We start from the raw sequence: 23,405 nt of genomic DNA, 5'->3' as shown, positions 1-23,405 counted from the left end.
GTTTCTCTTATCAGTTTTTAGTGCGGGGTACTGACATTCCTCCTGCGGTGGCCAAGTCTTCTAGAGAAAAGGATGTACCAGAGGATAAATGTCAAGATCGGTTATCACCCGTGTTTTAAAGGAATTTTCCTGCAATGTGGGGATTTTGCGTACATTTCTCTCACTTATGAGAGACAAATTAGCCAGATTATTTAAAAGGAAGAAAAGAAGTTAGATATAGAGACAAGAGGCAGGGTTTTTTAACAACCAGGTTGTAAAAATATTTAAGTCTTAAGATGGGAGATCTTAACCTTAATGCAAATACAGACTTACAAAGTCACCTTGTGGTTTAATATCAGTGGAAGCATCCCCGGCATACAAACTTCACATGTTACCAATTTGAATATTAATGTTAAAATCATGGTATGCGAAACAAACAATGTCATTATGAGAAGCTGGCCAAATGATTTTGATTCCGATTACATGAAAATATAGTTTTTTGCTGTTGAGGTGTGTGTGAGCAGACACGGACTGGCAAATAGAAACTGTCACAGTGCTGTCAAGATAGTCGGGTGTCAATCAGCAAACCAACCCTGACCTATCTGCAAACCTGACATCCTATTTAGTGGCCAGAGCTCGCTCCCCCCCCCTGTCTGGCTCGTCTTCCTTTATCCTCCGTTTCTTATCGCGCGTGTGCACGTGTGTGTGTTTTCATCATTTCACCTTTTCCTCACTTCTCCCGCAGCTCTTATTTGTTCAACAGCGGTTATGACCTTTCCAGAAACTTCCTCCCTTGTGGTCTTTCTCGTCTTCCTTCTCTTCTTCCTCACAATAATCTGTTTCCGTCTCTGAAGCGTTTGCAAAGCCTTCAAAGACATATGTGTGTATACAGACATGTGTGTCTGTGTTTGGAGTAAATATCCTCCTCTGGGATCTCTGGTGAGAAGAGGATCCGGAAAGTGTGATGATCACCTAATGTTCTGTGAAGCACCATCATTTTACACATACACAAAGCTGTTCAACACACAGACACACACACAGATACACATATGCTCTGTTGGTGTTGTACAACCGCAAGCCGAGCGGCTTTATCACTGCTTAGGGATTGTCGCCTTTGTTTCCTCAGTACAGAGGATTCGGCTCTCTCCTCCACATTTCCTGCTTTCTTTTATCCCTCATCTCCAACCTTGTCACTCTCCATTTCTCTCCCCTCCCCACACCATCCATACCCGTGGTTTTTTCCCCTAACCTTCACCTCTATTTCACCGTCCTTCTCTCTCCCCCCCTTCTTTCTCTTCCTTCATCCCCACATCTGAAACGGTGGCGGCGGCTCTTATTGGTTGTTCCGGCAGAATCAGAGAAATAGACAGCCAATAAGCTTTCAGGCTAACAGGGTCACCATTATCCATGAAGCAGTGCAATTACGCTGCTGTCTACATTCCTGCCATGTACACATATGCCGTGCTTATCCTCATACCTACTCTGCACGTTTCAGCTGTGCATGAGCATCCTTCTTGATGTGGAACAACACATTTATATGATGTCACGGTCTTCCTCTTTGCCTGTATTTTGCAATATGACCATTTTCCTTAAAAAAGAATAAGAAATTTAGAGAGCTTGAATGAAACTGAAGGTGCATTTGGGATCAGTTTATGCATTCAGGTCAAAGCTATGTACATATTCATCATAAATTCTCCCCATGCGAATCCAGCACCGTGCTGCTCTTCAAAGACTGCTGGAGGAAAAGCTGTTACACTGCTCCCCTCCCCCTTCTTTCTGCTTCCAACTTGTTCCTTTTCTTTGCTGTTTACTTGCCACACAGACAGTTATATATTTGTACCAGGCTCAGTCAGTCAGGCTCTGTTTTGTTCTTTGGGATGATGTGGCCTTTTAAATTGCCACTGCTGCCTTGTGATTAAAATAAATAAATAAATTAGGATGTTTAAAATGCTAAATTTCAACCCTCAGACAGTTTCACTGTGTGTTATTCAGCAACATCATGATTTCTGGGCCCCTCTTGTGGCATTTGACTGAGCGTCAGGCCTAATTTGCATCATTAGAATCTCTCAACTGTGGAATAGCTTTGACCTTCCTCCATCATTAGTGACAGAGTGAGACAGAGTGTCCCTCTTACCTCCCTCCCGTCTGCCTTTTTCCCCCTCTTCCATCCATCACACTCACTTCTTTACGGTCCTCCATGTCCATTATCTCTTCCCCTGATGCCCAAATCTATTCTTCACTCATATTGTGGTTATATTATGCAGCTTTACACTTATCTATTTCAATCCCCCGCGCCTCATCAGTTGGTTTTCATCACACTTCGTCCTGCACCCTACGTATTTGCGGTGGAATATCAAGGAAGTGTCGGCTATCTTTCTTTTTTATTCCCTGTCCAGCTTTCACCTATCTTAACGAGCCGGAGAATTGAATTAATTTCCTTGCTTCTGATACCACAGGGACGTAACAGCACACTCACACACTGAAAAACATACGCCCATACACACTGAGTTGTACAGGGTGAAAAAATGGGCTGTTGCCTCTCAGGTGAGATGTCTCCAGGGAAATGTTTTCCTTCACACGAGTCGCCTAGTTATTATCACAATCTGCAGCCGCACGGTTGGCGCTGACAAGAAGACGTGATTTCACTTCCCAATGACCGGCACTGGGGATTGCCGCACCATCTTGCTATCTGGAAAGTCATTAGCCTTTAGAAGGGAAATTACACCAGAAATGAACTCCCTTCATATCCCGTCTAGGGCCTGGTAATGAGAAATGCGATGACAGAGTCTCCTGTTTGCGCCAAGGAGAAGTTTGTCTATCGGTGTGTTTTATCCCAGTGACCTACTAAATACTGCCCCATAAGTACCCTGAATGGGAAAAGAAAAACACAAATGGGAAAATACCATACTGCCACTACATAAAGCTGATGGCAGTGGCCAGTTTGTGTTTTTTTTGTATTTGGGAAGCATGTGTGAGATAATTAATGAGTCATTTCAATCCACACCAGTAATAAGGCCACAGATCCCTAAAGGCTGAGACTAATTCAGGGCTGTTCAGTCACTTGTCATTGTGTCACTCAAAATGATTTCGCGTGTGCTTTCTTTTCAATAAAACAGGTCAACTTTGATTAAAAAAATTTCATCTCCCAGTTTTTTTCTTCCAAACTTGCAACATTGCTGTTAGTGTAATAATCTCTGCCCTTCATGGTTAATTACACCCGAGGTTAAACAATTGCCAAGCTAAATGCTTCTCGTCAGTACGCTCATAACATGTAAACACAGGCTTATTCCTGTGTGCACAGACACAATCTGTGCAGCTCTGTGTACCTTCAGCAGTGCAGGTACCAGACTTAATGACTTGTAAGTCAACACTCTGAATATGGCAGAGCGAGCTCTTCATTATTCCTGAAGAACCATGGTTCATATAAGGAGTGCAGTCCAATATCACAGCAGTGTCTCTCAGATCTGATATGAAAATTAAAGGTTGATTCCACACATCCTTCAGCATGGAGAGTGTGTCAGTATTGGTTCCAACCTGCTGAGTAATCAGGGCAACACTGAATGACAAGACCACTCATAGTGTCGTAACTGTTAAATGATGATGAATAAAAGGCAAATATGTGTGCAGGGAAAACCTCACACTTGACTCACAATCTTGTGATAGGCAGTAAAGTGAGTAGAGAGTTTAAGTTGCCTGCACGTAAGTTTGTACAGGTGACTTTTGTTAGGGTGTAAGCCAGTCTGCTCACTTTTTAGCCCTGGCATCCTACAACTGCTGCCGACTTAGTGGAAAAGGCCAGTGCACACACGATTTATGACCCCTGAACCCACAGATGAAATCGCATCATTAGGAGCTGATGTCACGCAGTGGACTGGGAGTCAACTAAAAAAATCTAAACAGGTTGAGCAGATGCACACTTGAGCACACCTTAGCAGAGACCATATGGTGGCAGGACAATCTAATAAGACACCCAGATTGCCCTCTGTTGCGCTGTTGTTACCACACATACTATACCTATATGTCTGCCTGTGTGTGTGTGTGTGTGTGTGTGTGTGTGTGTGTGTGTGTGTGTGTGTGTGTGTGTGTGTGTGTGTGTGTGTGTGTGAGAGAGAGAGAGAGAGAGAGAGAGAGAGAGAGAGCATGCTGTGTATGTTTTTCATGTGTCTGCGTTCTCAGTATGTGTAGCCATGTGCTCAGGTTTGAGCCAGAAAAAAGCAGGTCGAAACACCGCGGGGTGTGAGAATCATCAGAATAGCTACAGCTAATTAAATGTGCCATGCCTTTGAGCAAAACAAAAAGATCCATGTTCACTAAAAGTGAGCACTGCCTGAAATGCTTTTTGTTTTCAAAGCATTTTGTTAGAGTTTGTATTGTTGATTGTTATTTATGCTTAGAAATATTTAACCATAGATGCTTAGAGGTGTATAATCAATTGTGTAGTGATAAGTTGTGTGATCTTTAACAGGCTACAGAGGCTTGGTGTGCATTCCACACTAGAATGCACACCTACATCCTGGGAGCACGGGAAGAGGTCGCATCTTGTTTTAATTGTTTTATGGTAGGATTAACGTAGCTACGTCTGTTCTAGTCTAAGTGCTTTTCTGTTTAGATGAACTGCTGGACTTCCTCACCGGGGGGGGTCTAGTCTACCCTCTTCCTGACCAAGGATGTTTGACCCTTTGATCAGCAACACACACACACACACACACACACACACACACACACACACACACACACACACACACACACACACACACACACACACACAGGCAAGGTACTCTTTGTTTGTATGTAGACGTCGTATGTTAATGAACCTATGCATATTCATGTAACCTCAATAAAAGGACAGTGTTACGGGAGGACGGACGAGAGCAACTGGGGTCAAGCGAAGGGACGGCGCTCTGTCCGGTCTCTCCCGTGCACGAGTAACATGAAGAACTTTGCCTATTTGTGTCTTGCTTAGCAGTGTAATTATATTGTCTTCAACGTTCCAGCGGATGGGTTCAAGCTACAAACCTATCACATTTCATTTTTGATGAGACAGAAGACCAGAAGAACATTTAACCTCTTCTGTCCCAGTAACCAGTTGATGGCTAATAATCATTCACTTACATTTTAAATTAGCTTCACTATTCCAGTGTTCTAATAATGTGAAATTAGAACTGAGTGTTCTAATCTCCAGATTTCCTATGACTACATATTTTAAACAAATTTTAAAAGTTTATATACATTATTACAATGGTCCAGCAGTAGACTGGGATGTGGGATTTGCTTATCTTTGCGTGACATTATCACATGAATGAAAATGTCACACAGGATTATTTTTCTAGTTTTTAAATAACAATGAAGGTCAGATCCACTGAGGAATATCGTGTTTTAAGTTTTGCCTGTACCAAAAATATGTGATACTAGAATTTGTTTGCTTACAATTCTTCGGTGGATTTGTTGACAGCGAGCGTATAGATGTTAAATGCGGCTCATTCTGGGCAAAACAGGGAGATCCACAGCAAAATAAAAACTTTAACTCAAAGCTGAGCCAAAAACAAACAAATCTGTGGGTGTTTCCATAGGACATGTGGCACAAACAAAGGATAAGTGCAACGCAATTAAATGAAAACAAAGATGGATGAGTGAAAGACACCAGCTGTTCAGGTTGGCGGAGAGAGAGAAAGCAAGATAGAAAGAGAGACACCTTGGGAGGAAAACATTTTTAGACCCTTAAACAGATGAAGACATTCCTCTGTGATGACGAGGCATAGATAATTACCTGAAAGGAGGAAACAGAAGGCAGGCCAAACAAGGACCCCAGGCCATCACATAAAATATAACTGTATTATTACAAAAGTTATTAAAACTTATGAATGAATGTTTTTCACGTAGAGCACAAAGGGTTTCATCCCCAACCTGTTTTTCTTTTCTTTCTCTTGTTTTGACTTTAGACACATTGACTTCAGATGAACAACAACGCACGACATATTACGCAGTGTATGTATGGCTTCATCAGTTTTTCACATCATTCTGGAGGAATTTTGACCCACATTTATTAACAAGAATTCATTGAGGTTTGCAGCATTTATTTGTTCACAGGTCTCTTAAGGTCCCGCCACAGCATTTCAGTCTGTTAGGGTTCCTTGCCCCATCGCCTCTCGCTTTCTCACTCTTTCTCTCACCTCTCACTCTCTCACTCTGTCTCTCGCGCCTCGCTACTGCTCCTCACTCTGTCTCACTCTGTTCACTGGGTTTTGTCAGTCTGTGTCTCAGTGTGTGTGTCCCCGTACTTCCTGCTTTACTTTGATAGTCTCCTGCGGGTGCGTGTCATGTTCAGTTTTGGGTCTTCCGGTCTCGTCTGTTAGATTGTTTCCAGCTGTGTTCCCCAGGTGTTTCCTCTCTGCCCTGATTCCCTCTCATGTATTTATTGTCCGTGCTTCCCTCCATCCAGTGCTGCGATCTCCCTCATTCGCCAACTGTGTGTTCTGTCCTTTTGCTTAGTTTACAGTTTATTCCAGTTGGATGTTATATTTCTTACAAAACAAGTCCAAATCATAACCCTGACACCACCGTGCTTAAAAGTTAGTTTAAGAGGTTTGTGCTGACACGATATGTGCGGCTATGTTTTTCTCCAAAATCTGGGTCCGTGTATTTTGGCCAGATATCTCCACTTTGATCAGATCTGTCTGAAGGACATTGTTCCAGAAGTTTTGTGGTTAGTTTTGTTGCAAATTTATAAAGCTAAGCACTTTCTCTGAACATTGTATGGTCTGACCGTTGGGTGAATTTGCTGGTACAGTGGGGCAAAAAAGTATTTAGTCAGCCACCGATTGTGCAAGTTCCCCCACCTAAAATGATGAGGTCAGTAATTTGCACCAGAGGTACACTTCAACTGTGAGAGACAGAATGTGAAAAAAAAATCCATGAATCCACATGGTAGGATTTGTAAAGAATTTATTCGTAAATCAGGGTGGAAAATAAGTATTTGGTCAATAACAAAAATACAACTCAATACTTTGTAACATAACCTTTGTTGGCAATAACAGAGGTCAAACGTTTACTATAGGTCTTTACCAGGTTTGCACACACAGTAGCTGGTATTTTGGCCCATTCCTCCATGCAGATCTTCTCGAGAGCAGTGATGTTTTGGGGCTGTCGCCGAGCAACACGGACTTTCAACTCCCGCCACAGATTTTCTATGGGGTTGAGGTCTGGAGACTGGCTAGGCCACTCCAGGACTTTCAAATGCTTCTTACGGAGCCACTCCTTTGTTGCCCGGGCGGTGTGTTTTGGATCATTGTCATGTTGGAAGACCCAGCCTCATTTCATCTTCAAAGTTCTCACTGATGGAAGGAGGTTTTGGCTCAAAATCTCACGATACATGGCCCCATTCATTCTGTCCTTAACACGGATCAGTCGTCCTGTCCCCTTGGCAGAAAAACAGCCCCATAGCATGGTGTTTCCACCCCCATGCTTCACAGTAGGTATGGTGTTCTTGGGATGCAACTCAGTATTCTTCTTCCTCCAAACACGACGAGTTGAGTTTATACCAAAAAGTTCTACTTTGGTTTCATCTGACCACATGACATCCTCCCAATCCTCTGCTGTATCATCCATGTGCTCTCTGGCAAACTTCAGACGGGCCTGGACATGCACTGGCTTCAGCAGCGGAACACGTCTGGCACTGCGGGATTTGATTCCCTGCCGTTGTAGTGTGTTACTGATGGTGACCTTTGTTACTTTGGTCCCAGCTCTCTGCAGGTCATTCACCAGGTCCCCCCGTGTGGTTCTGGGATCTTTGCTCACCGTTCTCATGATCATTTTGACCCCACGGGATGAGATCTTGCGTGGAGCCCCAGATCGAGGGAGATTATCAGTGGTCTTGTATGTCTTCCATTTTCTGATGATTGCTCCCACAGTTGATTTTTTCACACCAAGCTGCTTGCCTATTGTAGATTCACTCTTCCCAGTCTGGTGCAGGTCTACAATACTTTTCCTGGTGTCCTTCGAAAGCTCTTTGGTCTTGGCCATGGCGGAGTTTGGAGTCTGACTGTTTGAGGCTGTGGACAGGTGTCTTTTATACAGATGATGAGTTCAAACAGGTGCCATTCATACAGGTAACGAGTGGGGGACAGAAAAGCTTCTTACAGAAGACGTTACAGGTCTGTGAGAGCCAGAGATTTTCCTTGTTTGAGGTGACCAAATACTTATTTTCCACCCTGATTTACAAATAAATTCTTTACAAATCCTACCATGTGGATTCATGGATTTTCTTTTCACATTCTGTCTCTCACAGTTGAAGTGTACCTCTGGTGCAAATTACTGACCTCTGTCATCATTTTAAGTGGGGGAACTTGCACAATCGGTGGCTGACTAAATACTTTTTTGCCCCACTGTACATCCTCTCCTGGGAATATCTGAAACTATCTTGATGGTTAGCCACATCTGAATAAGCTTTCTCACTGTAGAATGATGAACTTCAAATTGTCTGGAAATGGCCTTATAAACCCTGCCAGATTGATGTATTTCCTCAGTGGGATCCTAGTAAGACAACTGAATCATCCAGACCTACAAATGTCTAAACCGTTTGCTTTTATTGACATTCTCACACTTGAAGTGGATTTTTACTTAGTTAGGTACTAGGTGGGTGCTTTTTCTTATTGCACATACTATACATACAGCTCTTAAGGGAACACACAAGCTATCAAAATGTTGATTTGTGACACCAGGACTCTTAAATTATTATTTTTCCCCTCAACAAATTACACAATGTATGTCAGTTAAGATTTTTAACTGGAATATTTCATTCATCAAGATTTAATGAAAGGCAACAGATGGGACACAACAGGTCTGCAGATGAATTCATAGACGTTTGTTCTACTTTAGCAGAGAACAAACAGCATCTGAAGTGATTCACAGGATGCTGCGGTGTTTTGTTTTTCCCTTTAATCCCAGCCTCCCTGTGTGTATATTTATCACAGTTGTCAAACAGGACTGTCTTCAGCTTTCAGATTACAGACAGAAAGCGAGAGAGGAAACAAAGGCAGAGGAAGAAAATGAGATGGAAACACTGTGTATGTGTGTGTGTGTGTGTGTGTATATGTGTATATATGTGTGTGTGTGTGTGTGTGTTTGCAAGAAGGATTCCAGTTTAATCTATTTTAGGTGCATGAGGGATTTCACAGAATGGCTGCTGCGAAAGCCGAGATGCTGAGAAATATTTAGCGCTTGCTTTCGGCTATGAATACTTTCAACCAATTTTCATTCTTTACGATTTTCAGTTATTACTGTAATCTGACCGACTAGACTCGATCAGCTGCAACACAAGGAGTGTCATCTGTTTCAGAGGGTTGATTTATCATGAAGTACCTACAGAGTTTCAGGTCTCGTCTGCAGCCAGTGCACAGTAAATAATTACAGCAGAAAGAACTGATGCTCACATATAATCACTTCAGGGGATTGAAACCTGCCCACACTCTCTCTTTGTCGCACACACTCACACACACGCACACTCACACACACACTTCATTGATGTTTATCATAGTCTGGTTGATCTGTACTGAGCAGTTCGCTTACTACAGCAAAAAGAAAAATAACAAAGCCAGCAATGAGTGGGAGCAAAGGGAACAAAGTATCATGAGACATCAAAGAGGTGGGTTTTCACAATATGCATGTTCACAGGGACACTTTACATACAGTAATTACTTGTTAAGTTGCAACAAGAACTGCAAAACAACTGCACCTCAGAAACTGACTTGACTGGAAAAAAATAAGCGAGATGTGCAGAGACCTGTGAAACCAATAAGAAAATTACCTCCTGATTCTCGTCCTTTACTCAGATCAGAAGGTGTCCTCTCTGAAATAGACGTATCCACTTAACATTTGAAGATTTCTTGATCGCTTATAGTCAAAAATACAGTAAAACACATTCGTTTGATCTGTATGTGAAGTGTTGTTTCTCTGGGATCAGATCAATAGAAGTTAATATTGAGAAATATTAATTTTCTCTTAATACTGAGTAATGTACACATACAACATATGCATATATTAAGGAGTGATTCAGATTAATTTCAGCTGTTTTCAGTGTATGATTTCTCCTGTCTGCTGATATCAACAGAATAGAAATAGACTTACAAAATCACTCAGTGTATTAATAAATCACATACATACTGTTTGCATACAGATCTAAGAGAACTGGAGCTCATGTTAATATTCAGGTCATGGTTATTTACTATTAAATCAATAAAACATGTGAATAGTAGGCTGGGTGTTTTGTTTTTCTACTGCTCAGTAGGTTGGTTGGTTGGCCAGGTGATTGGTCTTGTCATGGTCCTGGGTCGGTGACCCAGCGCTTTTAGTTATCATTTTCTAGTTTATGATGATGATGATTATTATTGTTTGAGTTCTGTGTGTTATATTTGGTCTGCCTTTGAGTCTGTCTCTGTCTATGGTGTCACCCCATCTGTTTGTGAATCTGTCTGTTTAGTTCAATGTCTTGTCTGGTTCCATGTGTCTGAGTTTCCTGTTTTATTGTGAAGGTTTGTGTCATATGTGAGTGTGCTCAGTCTCGTCAGCTGTGATTTCTCCCAGGTGTGTTCCCCTCCTGTCTCTCATCCCTTGATTACTGCCGTCTGTGTATTTAAGCCCTGTGTTTCTCTGTGTCAGTGTTGCGTCGTACCCTCAACTAGCTGTGTGTTCTGCTTCTATGTCCCTAGTGTTTGGTCTCCTGCTCCAGTTTAGTGTTTCCTTCCAGTGTTTCAGTCCTTGGTTCCTCTGTTCTGACTTTTGGTTTTCTTTTGGTGAGTTTAGTTTGTACGAGGTTTTTCCCAGCAATAAAGCTGCGCCTTAAGTTTCACTTCCGTGTCTGAGTTCTGCATTTTGGGTCCACCACTCCTGCTTGCCTGCCACACAGCAATTCATGACAGATCTGTTATTTTGGTTGTTGAGTCGATCAGTCAGTCATTTGGTTGGTAGTCTGCTAGCCTTGGGTCTACTGTCAGCAATTACTAATAACTAGTCCATACCAGTACTACAGTAAAATTTTGTCTGTGACATTAGTGTTAGGTGGTTAGGCATTACAGTGTATCATGCATAATTACATTTTTGTGGATATAAATTACATGCTCTTGTTGTTTAATGAAAACTATACAATGCTTTTCTAACATGTTATATGTGCAGAAACTCTACAAATGAGTCATTTTAGCCTGTTGGTTTGTGGTTGCTAGGAAATGTAGAAATTGTAATGAAAATTGTATGCAAAAGTTTGAAAAAGAAGAGCTTTATCCATACATCTGTCTGCTTCCCAGGTGTTTGGTGGCTGATCCAAGCTTGCATGACTTCCACTTTTCAATACTAACAAGCTCATTGTGACATCACTAGTCTAGTCCAATCATCTTTCTGCCCACCTTCTTCATGCCAATCAACCTCCACTCTCTAAGCTTTAAATCTCACTGCGCATGTGTCAATCTCCCTGGCAGACACTTTTGTGCATCCCACCTACTCCCCATTTCCACCTCTCTCATGTTACTGAGGTTCCATCGAAGCTTACATCTTCATCTCCACCACCAGCGTCTAGACATACGGGTCCTGCACTAATCCCTGTCACAGCTGGGATTCCCTTCGGCTGTGATGGGCAATCGGAGTCTAATCAGCAAATACCTTAACTGAATTCTGTATATCAATAAATCATGTTCAGTTCCTTCTAATTCTCTCTCCTCATTGAAATGTCTGACATAGATTAAAACCTTCAGGGGCCTAAAGCTGTGTCAGCACTGGAAGCGATTGGCAGCAACATGATGACCAAAGACTGAAAGTCAGTGAGATTTGACGGCCAACCACAATAAACATGATGAGTGAATTGCTTCTGATGTACCTGTCTGCCAGTTGCAGAGCATAAATCTGGCAGAAATTAAAACTTTAAGATATCTTTATATAATACCTGGATGTGTAGCTGAAACCAGATCTGTACCAAAAGCTCACATTAAATAACTTCAAATCTGACATCTCCTAAAACCCGAAAACACCCCACCTCCAGTCGTGATGACTTTTTCTTTTTAAACCATTTTACTTAGTATTCAGGTGAAAGAAAGCCAAGCTACCATACCAAGGTACTTCTGTGGCTATTTGCTGACTAATTGACATTATGTCAGCATATTTTATGGATTAGCTGCATGTGACTAATCACTTTAAGCACCTCCTGTTGCAGCGAGTGAAACTGATACACACTAAAGCTATCACTGTCACAGCATTTGCCAGTCTGACTCCCTGCTGTGTGCGTCACCCCTCACTAAGGTCTCAGTGCTGCTCAAGTTCAAAGTGAAAGCATACACAGACACACACTCGTACTCACACAGATGAAACGACCTTTTGGGCTCATTCCCTTCTAATCCATTTAGCGTTACCTTCTGCCCACACACCAACACAGACAGCTCCTGTCTAAAATCAGGGACATTTATGGTGTTGGCATTTGGTGTGTGTGTGCACATATATGTGTGTGTGCACATATATGTGTGTGTAGTCTTTTTTTAACAAACAGTTGTTGCAACATTTAGATTATTTCTGGCGTGATGAAAGTAATTTTTTTTTTTGAAGACGCTGTTTGAGAGCTGGAAGAGATTCTCCTCTTAATAAACAAACAGCACATATATTTTTATTTGTTTATTTCTTGTCTTGTGGGGTTTTAGCTCAGCTTGTTTTAGCTTTGTTTGTTCTGTTGTTGTTGTTCCTCTGTGGCTGTCAGGCATTGTTCTCGATGCAGTGCGCTGGCTTTCTGTTTCTCTGTGATCGAGGCAGACTTTGATGCAGTTAAACAACTGAGGCAAAGGTTCAGCTTTCTTAGTTCATGACACTTTTTTTGCTAACTAACTAACTCTCAGCATCAGTTGCTGTCTCGCTTTGTAGTGCTTGTCAAGAAAGAAACAGAGGTGGAATCTGAGAGAAGTCACAGAGATCTGTGAAGTATTTTGGGGATCGCCTGGTTAGAGGGGAAACAATACAGTAGAATACTGTGAGTCAGAAAGCATCTTTCATTTCATGAAACATCATCCACAGTATGAGGAGACAGTCATCAGCACAGGGTGATAATACGCGGGGTGTGCTGTACACGTCTCACCGTGCTGCATTGTCAGGAGTATATGATAGGATTTAGACTGACAGTGCAGATATGTTACTTTGCATCCACAGCTCAACAGCATGAGCATGATGGTTAGTGCAACCACTGAGACTCAGGGCGAACAAGGGTTTTCAGAGGGGTTTTCAAAACAGGGCATTTCGATGCAGTGTAAAATAGAAATGTAAACAGAATGTAATCATTTGCAAATCATGTAAACCCCTAAATTCATTTAAAAAGAACCGTAGAAAATTGCATGCTAATTTTAAATGTGATCAAAGTAAAATGTTTTTAAAAAATGAGACAGGGCCATGTTTACCACCGTGTTGCGTCACTTTTTTTTCAGACCACCTCTCTGTAACGGCCTCAAAATTGAGGAGAATAATTCCTGGTAGTTAAAAACTGGAAAAAAAATATCTCTGAGCTGCATTTGGTGTCATGTGTTTCTAGTGGGTGGCAGGTCTGGACCGCACGCTGGTTTAAAGTGAAGCAATGATGTTGTAATGTGTGCAGAATGTGGTTTGATAGTGTCTTGGTGAAATAGGCAAGGCCCTCTCTGATAACTGCCTACATAGAAGAATATCCAAATTCATATTGCACTGGGACCTCAGGTCTAGCTAGCCTTACACTGGCCACCTTCATTAGCTGGAAGAGCGATGAGCTTATGCAATGGCGTCTCAACAATTCACAAGAATTGCTGCTCATCCCACAGTGTCAGTCTGATTTTTGTGAAACCTGCACAGAATGATCACCTAATGGGTCTCAATGGGTCTCTTTTCTCAAGGTCAAGCTTATATTTGCTGGTCAGATTTATCATAATTATGACTGTTTGTGAACCTCCTTGACTTTAATTCGAATTAGTTTGTAAAGTTCAGTCAACTTTTCACCTGCTTGCTGCACATCACACATTACAATAACCTGTAAATTGTGAAGGATCATGAAGCAGATGAGCTCCTACGTCATTGAGAATCTGGTTTTAGAGATTCATGGAAAGACTTTTTACCTTGAGCCATTTCAGTGTGTGATATTTGGTTGAGGACTACAACCTGTGATGGTATGATTGAGGGAAGTTGTTTAGCCCCTTTCTTGTTTTCATTGTGTCTTCCATATCTTGTACAGTCTTGATTCAAGATGCAGATGTAGCAACATTATTTCTGCCCGTAATTCAAACTTGTGCCTAGTAGATTCCTGAAAGTGAGCAAGTGAGTGCATCTCAGGCTGAATATGAGCTAGATCTTATATATAGCAATGTGTAGTCCATTTAAACATTACAGCTGCAGTCGAGTCAAAGGTTTTTGTCTTTGGCTCTAATCAGCTGAAGGTCAAAGCAGACTGCATGTCAGTCTCGATCAGTCCAAACTCGCAGACTCTGTGACTCAGAGTACTTCAAGAACGGCGATGATATGGTAGTGTGGCACAGAGCACCATCATGAGTATCATCTCTTTATGCAAACTCAAACAACTGCAGTGTCCTTCACGTTGCATTCTGCAGCTCAGTGAAGTGCAGCTTGGAAAATGTTCTGTTTTTACAGACGCTTTGGGAGCTTTGGTTTATGGTCACAGTGTTGCCGTCACTGGATGTTGCAGACAAATGACTGAAAACTTTGAAGATGTTGATCTAGTTACTACATTGTGTGTGTTCCTGTGTACTTCCTCTGTTTTACTTTTCTTCCGCTTCATATTTTATATGTGTGCATTCCCACTGCAGCTTTGTTCCTCTCATCACTGTGGGGATCCTGTACTGTGAGCCTCTTCCTCTGGCTTTTCCTCTTTGTTTTTTTCTTTACCCGCCCTAATTATATTTTGATTTCAGTTTTCCTTTGTGGTCATTTAGGATTTAAGTTTGGGTGTTGTTTTTGTTTTTTCTCTTTCTGCAATGCAGTCAGGGAGTTGTTGATCCTTCAGGAGCTCTAACTTTGATGACGAGCAGCACAAAAACACTTAATTTGACGTTTTAGGCTTACTTATATTGACTTGCATTAGTTAATATTCACTGTAGATCACAATAATGTGGCAAAACAGAGATTTGTCTGACTCTCATCTTCATTAAAATGCCCCCTTACTTTCCTTTCTTCTTTGGCACTGGGTGCAACCCCACAAGACCTGCTAAACTCTATTCCACACTTGACTTGGGCTTAAAATGGAGTGACTAAGCACAGATTTAATATTGGACTTATAGCTACTTAGCAATGGAAAGTACAAACTGTCAGCTTTCCTCTGATATATAAAAACTTGTCAAGTTAGCGACTCTGTTTGTTTGCAGGAATAAAATGTAAAAGCTTTCTCTAATAACATGCTGACTGCTTGACTGCACCTCCATCACGAAAGCTAAAGTGTGATTTTATTTTTGAGAGGTCTTTATTATGTGTGTGTGTGTGTGTGTGTGTGTGTGTGTGTGTGTGTGTGTGTGTGTGTGTGTGTGTGTGTGTGTGAGAGAGAGAGAGAGAGAGAGAGAGAGAGAGAGAGAGAGAGTGAAGGAGAGCGAGAAAGCTGAGGAAGAAGGGACACTAAAGAAGGGATATTGGGGAGAGGAGCTCTACGCTCTGCCGGCTAAATATAAAGGCTTGTAAAGGCTACCAGTCAACATGCATGACCTATTTACGGTCAGGCACACTGCCACACAAATACAAATGCACACCAAACCACAATGATGTTATTTTCCCTGCAGTTATTTGGGAAGAGTCATAGCTGGACTGGCCATTGGGCATACGGGCATTTGACCGGTGGGCCGATGGTGATTGTTCGTTTTTATGGGCCAATGATTTTTTATTTTTTTTTGGTAACGGTATAAACAATGAAAGGTGGTGGATTGGCCAGATGCTGGGAGACGTGTAAAAATAACTCAGTTGTTTGGTGGTGGCTATGGCGGAGCTTCCACAGATTCAGTAACATTAGCAAGTGGTGGAGGCCAGCAGGTGGATGAGAGAAAGGGGAGGCAGGAGGAGGAGAGACCCGAGGCGGCCGCCGGTCCGAGTGCCAGGTGAACTGCTCTTCAGGTAAGAAGTTATGACCTGCAGTCTATCTGGGTCAGATATAAACCAAGTTTAGGTGCAGTTTATTTTCGTTGTGCTGACTTTTTACAGTCAGTTACAATAACTCCTACTGCTACTAGCTAGCATGACGGAGTTTCTATACAGCTGGGTGGGTGCTGTGATGTTACTGATAGTGAACTTTATTTTATTCATAAGGTTAGTTAGTAGAGTTTCCAATGGCTCCTTAAAAATGGCTTTTCCTATAATACCTGGGGGGCCGGTCTCTAGGCCGATTTTTTTGTCCCAGTCCAGCCCTGGGAAGAGTGTGTGGTGTTTATAATCAGACTAACCTGACTGTATAAAGCAGGTGAAACAACCGGTGTCTGAAACATCTGGCTGTGGTCATCAGTGCCTTGCCTGTGCAGTGGCTGAGAAAGAATGTTGCTCCAAAACATCTGCTCATTAGGTCAGCCATCAAATTTTAGTTATTTTTAGCTTCTGGGCTGTTTCTCCTTCCATTCTTCTTTTTTTTTCTCCTTGGACAGCTGGCCTGTGACTCTATCTTCCTTGCTGGCTACAACTGTGGGATTTGCCCCTGTTGTTACCATAACATCTGGAAGATGATCATTTGCAGGTTGTATGGCAGCTTTAGGGACTCCTGTTGTGACTTCCGTGCAGGTCCACTGTCCAGGTGCAGGATAAGATGTAAGACTGAGCTTTTAAACTTTGAGGGACAGGCTGCTAATCTAAAAGAAAGCAACTAAAGCAACAACATATAAAAATGTTCTTTCAGTATGTGGCCTGGGAGTCAGAGTCAAGGTGTGTATTTATCACCTGCTCATGAGATGATGCGTAGAGCACTGGGCCCATGTGTCTGATAGAGAGTGTGTGTGTTAAGGAATCCAAGTCTGTCCTTGAGTCAAGCAGTAAGGACCTTGTCTGCCTTGACGATGTAAGCTCAGTGATTCATACTGTGACTCTGCCACTGACCCGTAGGATGACTCTCATGGGGGTGCGGAGACAGGCTGCATCCATCACAATGCCAAAGAGCTGGGCAAGATGTACACTAACACACACATGGAGACACTGGATACACTGAGTGAAGAGTTTATAGTCGTGCAGCGGGCTATGTATGGGAACAGCTGTGTGTAGAGCTGAATGTCTGCCCAGCAACCATGCCCATGCAGGCCCACAGTGGGTAGCTGTGAGGCTGTGTGGGCAACCTGCATCTATTCCACATGGGATCAAAATGGGCTCACGGCAGTTTTGCCCTATGGGGTGCTCTGTGTTTTTTTGTGTGCAAACCCTGTCCAAACCCAAACTCTATGTTCGTATTTTTGCCCTTTCTGCTCTCAAGAGGGAATTCTGTGGGTAGCCCACTATAGGCTGTCTATAGAAAACACATATAGGGCCTATATAGGATATCCCATGTGGGGTCTGTATGTTAGGAAACACAAGACAGGGAAATGTGACAACTGTGGAGAAATAGTGTCAGAATTATGAGGCTGAGATAAGACAGCTGATTCAAAACATCAGTAAATTCTGGTATCAGAGAATATTCAAATTTCTTAAACATACTAACATGTTATGCAGAGGATTTGAGTGGAGGGCTGGTTGGTTGGTTGGTTTTTAGTGAGATGATCTATAGTGTAGTAGTTTACATACTTGCCTAATAAGCAATAAATCCCATGGGAGAAAGCACAAATCTGCAGGGGGCTGCATCTAAAGGGCATCGGGTGTAAAACTCTGCTAAATGAACCATGCAGATATACCTGTTGTGGTGACCCCGTTTTTTTTAAATGAGCAGCTGATAGTTGTTTTCTTTTCTGTTTTAAAATACATTCTGGTCCACACTCCACACCAGTTGGTATCGCTAATATACCATGGCATTAGCTCTCCACTGTGGGGTCTAGGTGGGGCCCCAGTAGGGCAGTTGTGGGTACGCTCCCTATAATATGCCCCATTGTGGGCCTCTCTTTGCTTAGTGTGGGCAACCCACACTGTTGGATATCCCACTGGGACCTGTCTGGGCCCCATAGTGCAGAGCCCAGATGTGACCTATATTTCACGTTGGTACTGGGGCTCGTGTGTCTGCCCACAGTAGCCCCAAACACGCTCTCAGGGCACATCTTCGCTAGATGTGTCAGAATTTTAACTCAAAAGGTTTTTTTTACAGGCAAATGTTCAACATTTTAACAATAACGTGCCAAAATCTTAACATTTTTTAAATGAGCATTAAATCACAAGTACTGAACTATGTTCTGTGTAACCTTTTATAAACCTTCTCCCCTTTGGTTTTCTTTCTCTCCCTCTCTTTCTTTCATTCTTTCTCCCTGTCCTATCCCCCAGTCATGTCTGTCCCGTTTGTAGCAACTGAAAATAAAATAAATTCATAATTATAATAAAGGTCAATCAAATGGACCAATATGGCAAGGCCATGATGATCCACTTGGTAAAATAAATCCGCTTGGCATCTTTCTTGGCCTTAAGACAACAATTCTGATGGCTAAAGATCCAAACGGGACACACAAAAAAAAAAAAAAAAAAAAAAAACTTTTATAGAACATCCTCGGGGGACCATGAATGCCAATTTACGTTTTCAAGATATTTTGATTTTAAAAAAGGAAACAAAGAATGTTGTCTTTCATCCTGACAGCAGTCAGACTGTATAATCCACACATACAATAGATACCTGCAAAAATGTACTTGTGTGTATTATCACTCCCACTACACCTTTTCCAAATATGAAAAATTCTCTGTGGGTGTATTTACTCTATATAGAGACAATTTGTGAATGGTAGAAATAACTCTTGTATAGTTTTTTGCCTTTTTTTTTATTTGTGCACTTTGTCCGTCTGTGTTGAGCTAACATGTGCTTCCTGTGTTTGTGTGGGTTCTCTCTGAGTCCACAGAGTCCAAAGACATGCAGTTAGTGAGGTCACATTGACTGGTAATTCTAAATTGCTCATAGGTGTGAATCTCAGTGTGAATGGTTGTCAGTCTCGCTGTGTTAGCCCTGTAGCAGACTGGCAACCTGTCCCGGGTGTACCCCACCTCTCGCCCTATGCTAGCTAGAATAGGCTCCAACATCCCAGCTGAAAAAATGGATGGATTTTTATTTTTTTATTTCTTGCTGACACTTGTGCTGTTGTAACAGTGTGGGATTAATAAAGTCTGTGTCCCTGCCCACCAGTCTCTAGGCCTGTGTGATTAAGGGTTAAAGATGTAAATTCTTTGACTTGCAGCAAAATAGTGACCAAAAGCACTACTTTTTAACTTCGTGGTTCCTTTAAAATTTCATGTTTCATTTCCTGTTATTTGGATGATAGTTGATGGGATGCAATCTAAATCTTTAGCAGGGTAAAAGGTGCAAGAAGGAGAAAAATCATCAGTGTTTCCACAACAGTCACCATGAAGACACGAGGACACAGAACCTGATGTGCGATTTAATCTCATTATTTCAGGACTTTGATAGAATTTTGCTAGTTTTTCTGATCTCTCTGTTTTTCTCCTGGGCACTATTCCACCGAGTTTGCCGCTCTGTTGTTGTGGTCATGGTGAGTTGCTGATGGTTGACAGTGCGAGGCCGAGTTGCTGCTGAGAAGTGGGTCAGTCTGTTTCTGCACAGCAGCTTCTCTGTGTTTTGAGTTTTGTCTCCCAGCGAAAGGAGAGATTGTGCCAGATTTCTACCAGATTGTTCAGATATGGGATCTGTAAACACAGTGTTTTCCAGGCCTGTCAAAAATTGAAGGACTTATCCACCTTGAGGCTTAGTAGATGAGACAGAATCTCTGGAGGATTTTTTTTCCTACAGCTTGAGTTTGTGTGGTTGTGTGTGAAAATACGAGTATGTGCATATGTGTGCATAGAATTTGTCAGCTGTCATTTATATTTAGCTTAAATCCCATTTCATCCCGTTTGATCCCATTGATGCCAATGCATCGAAACAGTCGGATATGATTAGGCGTTTTAGAGGCTGTTTTCCTGTAAGAAATTTGAAGCAACGGCCTCATCGACAAAAAGAGAGAGCCTACCAACTTTTGGCTCTTTTAACTGTTTGGCTGGCCCTCTGAAAACTGCCCATTACGCACAAACCAACCCATATATTATTAATCTGTTCAGCTCTGCCTTCCTCCTCTGCCAGCATCCGAGTGCATTTTAACATGAAACAGCATCAGAGTGCATTTTAACATGATACTCCCTGGTGGTGATGATATATTCTCTCTCATATCCATTGAATCTGAAAAATAAACAAACAGTTTAACATTTGGGGGTTTCTGGTCAGTAGTTGTTGTTTGAGAGAAGAAAAAAAACTTTCTTCTAGCCAAACTTTCTTTTTAAATGGCATCTTCCTCAAGTATGAAACTTCTGCTAGCTGGATGGACACAGAGCCGTGTTCCAGATCCAATGCCAGGTGCTCTTTGACTGTCTTCATGTTGAAAACAGTGTGTGGGAGAGATGACCGGCTGCCTGAAGGAATGCTAAAGCACAAATGATTCATCTCTTTTTCCCTCAAAGCATTTTTAATTCATACCCAGCAAAATGTCAAACTTGCATCCAAGCGTACCTGTTCGAATGCATGCAATGGCTCAAACACCTATTCCTCGTCACAGCGTGCATGGTTTCCACACACACTGTGATTATTAAGGAGCTCCATCTTTGTTTATGCACGGTGATTATAATAAATTCATTGTGTTTGTCAAACTGGAGCAGACAGCCTCGTTGCTGGAAGGAGAACGGAGGAGATGCAAGATGCATGAATTCAGCTGAAGCAAGAAGCTCCCTCTCATGGCTCCAGGCGTCCCGGTTCTCCAGCTGAAACCACAGATGAATTAGTGAAAAGACAAATCTTCTAAACTATCTTAAAGTGCTCCTTGTTCCTGTGACGGGATCTCATCTGCGATGTTTAAGTGCTGTGTCACGAAATGCCCCAAATCTCCGCAGTAAATTCTCAACTCCTTTAGTTAAACTGCTGGAGACATTGATAATTTACAACATTGTGGATTTAGGCCTGTCTTAATGAGGTTGGGAGCTGATAGGGTATATTATAGGCTCCATCTTCTTACATCCTCTTTCCCTTCTTCATCACATATTTATTCCGTCCTTGTTTTCTATTTCTCCCTTCACTTCTTTTCTGTAACTCCTGTTTTTCCCTTTGTCTCGTCTTGCAGGTGTCTGGCGCACTCACCCTGCCTGTAACAGGCGAGGAGTCAGAGGACCAGGGCCATGACTGGCTTTCCTGGCCATGGTGGGCGTGCCTTAGTGCCATGGCCGAAGCTGTGGCGATGGGTCCTGGCGACTTCACTGGTTACCATGTTAACCTTGACACTGCCAGGAAACAGCCACGCCTGTCCGCCACGGTGCGAGTGTTCAGCCCAGCTAAGGTCAGTGTCGTGCCAGCGACGGCGGCTCACCAACATCCCAGAGGGCATTCCTACAGAGACGCGGCTCCTAGACCTCAGCAAGAACCGGCTCCGCTGGGTGCAGGCGGGAGACCTGGCACCGTACCCACGACTGGAGGAAGTGGACTTCAGTGAGAACCTCATCTCCACGTTAGAACCGAATGCCTTCTCCACCCTCCAGAGTCTTAAAGTGCTGAAGTTAAGGGGGAACCAGTTGAAGTTGGTGCCCATGGGAGCCTTTGCCAAGCTTGGCAATCTTACCAGCCTAGACCTTAGTGAGAACAAGATGGTGATTTTATTGGACTACACCTTCCAGGACCTGAAAAGTCTAAAACACTTGGAGGTCGGAGACAACGACCTGGTTTATATATCCCACAAGGTAAGCTCTTAAGCATCTGGCCAGTAGTGAATTGAGCTTATTGATGAAATGGGAAATGGATACAATAATTTGCACTTTATTTTTAAAAAATCCTGGTGTGACATTTTGGCAAAGTCTATTCGTTTTCCTGCATAGATAAAAACACTGATACCAGTTACACAGCATCCATGTAACACATTTCCAGCTTCCCCATGAATAAGTAAAAAAGCACTCAGCTCAGTGTTTGGTTTGTTACTTAGACTACACTTAGAAGAAACCAAACACATCTGAATATTTTTTTTCTGTGTCAAAAAATAAAATGATAAATTGAAATATTGTTTTACTGTTATACTGCAATACTTACAATAACAGCAGCACACATTCAAATGGAGTGTGTAAAAAATGATTCTGTTACTTTTATTTGAATTTATTGTTTCTAATTACGTATTAAGAGATTAAGGCACTATTAAAACACAAAGACCTCAGAGAAAACCAGAAAAATGTCTCAGCACTTTTAAAACTCGTCATAATCGGAGCTGGTTGCTATGGCCACAAATCTGATATTTTCCTTTGAGAATGATTATGAAATATTAAAAATTAAACGAGTCCTTTTCTTGGCATGTACCTCACATACAGTAGCAACAACAAAAATGTGTTCTGGTGAAATACTGAACCAAGTTTTGTCTGTTTGTCTTACTTAAACATAAATAAATATATATGTATATGTATAAGCAAACAGTGATTCCCAGATTCCCATTATGTTTTTCTTATTTCCAGGCATTCTCAGGTCTGCTGGGGTTGGAGGACCTCACAATAGAGCGCTGCAACCTGACATCCATCTCTGGTCAGACGCTGTCCTACCTCCGCAGCCTGGTCACTCTTCGCCTTCGCCACCTCAGCATCACTGCCCTGGAGGACCAGAACTTTCGCAAGCTGTCAAACTTGCGGGGTTTGGATATCGACCACTGGCCGTACCTGGAGTACATTTCCCCTCTCAGTTTTCAGGGCCTGGACCTCCACTGGCTCTCCATCACCAACACCAACATCACTTCTGTCCCCTCGTCCTCCTTTAAGAACCTTGCCCACCTCACCCACCTTAACCTGTCCTACAACCCCATCACCACATTAGAGCCTTGGGCCTTCAAAGACTTGCTGAGGCTGAAGGAGCTCATCATGGTAAGCACAGGTTTGATGACGGTGGAGCCCCATGCCCTCGGAGGCCTCCGACAGATCCGCGTGCTCAACTTCTCCTCAAACGACCTGCAGACACTGGAAGAGGGCTCCTTCCATTCTGTCAACAGTCTGGAGACCCTCAGAGTGGACGGGAACCCCCTGATGTGTGACTGCCGTCTGTTGTGGATCCTGCAAAGACGCAAGACCCTCAACTTTGACGGCAGAGTGCCGGTGTGTGCGGGGCCGGTGGAGGTGCAAGGCGTCAGCCTCAGCTCCTTCACCGATTCTGCACTCTTCGATCACTTCACATGCCAGAAGCCTAAGATACGCAACCGAAAACTGCAGCAGGTAATGAATGGTGATGAGTTTGTTAAACTTTCTACAACCATAAACAAGGTTGTTTTAAGGTTTTAAAATATTCCTAC

The 23,405-nt window shown here is 42.5% G+C and overlaps 1 protein-coding gene across 2 annotated transcripts in view; it reads left to right on the top strand.

Annotated features, from left to right (window-relative positions):
* lingo3b (leucine rich repeat and Ig domain containing 3b) overlaps positions 1-23,405 on the top strand; it is a 55,531-nt gene that overhangs the window by 24,266 nt on the left and 7,860 nt on the right. For both annotated transcript variants that reach the window (XM_080907748.1, XM_080907747.1), the window contains 2 exons: positions 21,219-21,828; positions 22,585-23,328. In XM_080907748.1, coding sequence (XP_080763874.1) covers positions 21,274-21,828; positions 22,585-23,328 — 1,299 coding nt within the window. In that variant the 5' untranslated portion in view covers positions 21,219-21,273. The remainder of the gene's footprint in view (positions 1-21,218; positions 21,829-22,584; positions 23,329-23,405) is intronic.

Source organism: Rhamphochromis sp. 'chilingali' (assembly GCF_963969265.1).
Source record: "Rhamphochromis sp. 'chilingali' genome assembly, chromosome: 16".
In the NCBI taxonomy this organism is placed as follows: Eukaryota; Metazoa; Chordata; class Actinopteri; order Cichliformes; family Cichlidae; genus Rhamphochromis; species Rhamphochromis sp. 'chilingali'.
Note: the sequence above shows the minus strand (reverse complement) of the source record. Positions and strands in the feature narration are given on the sequence as shown.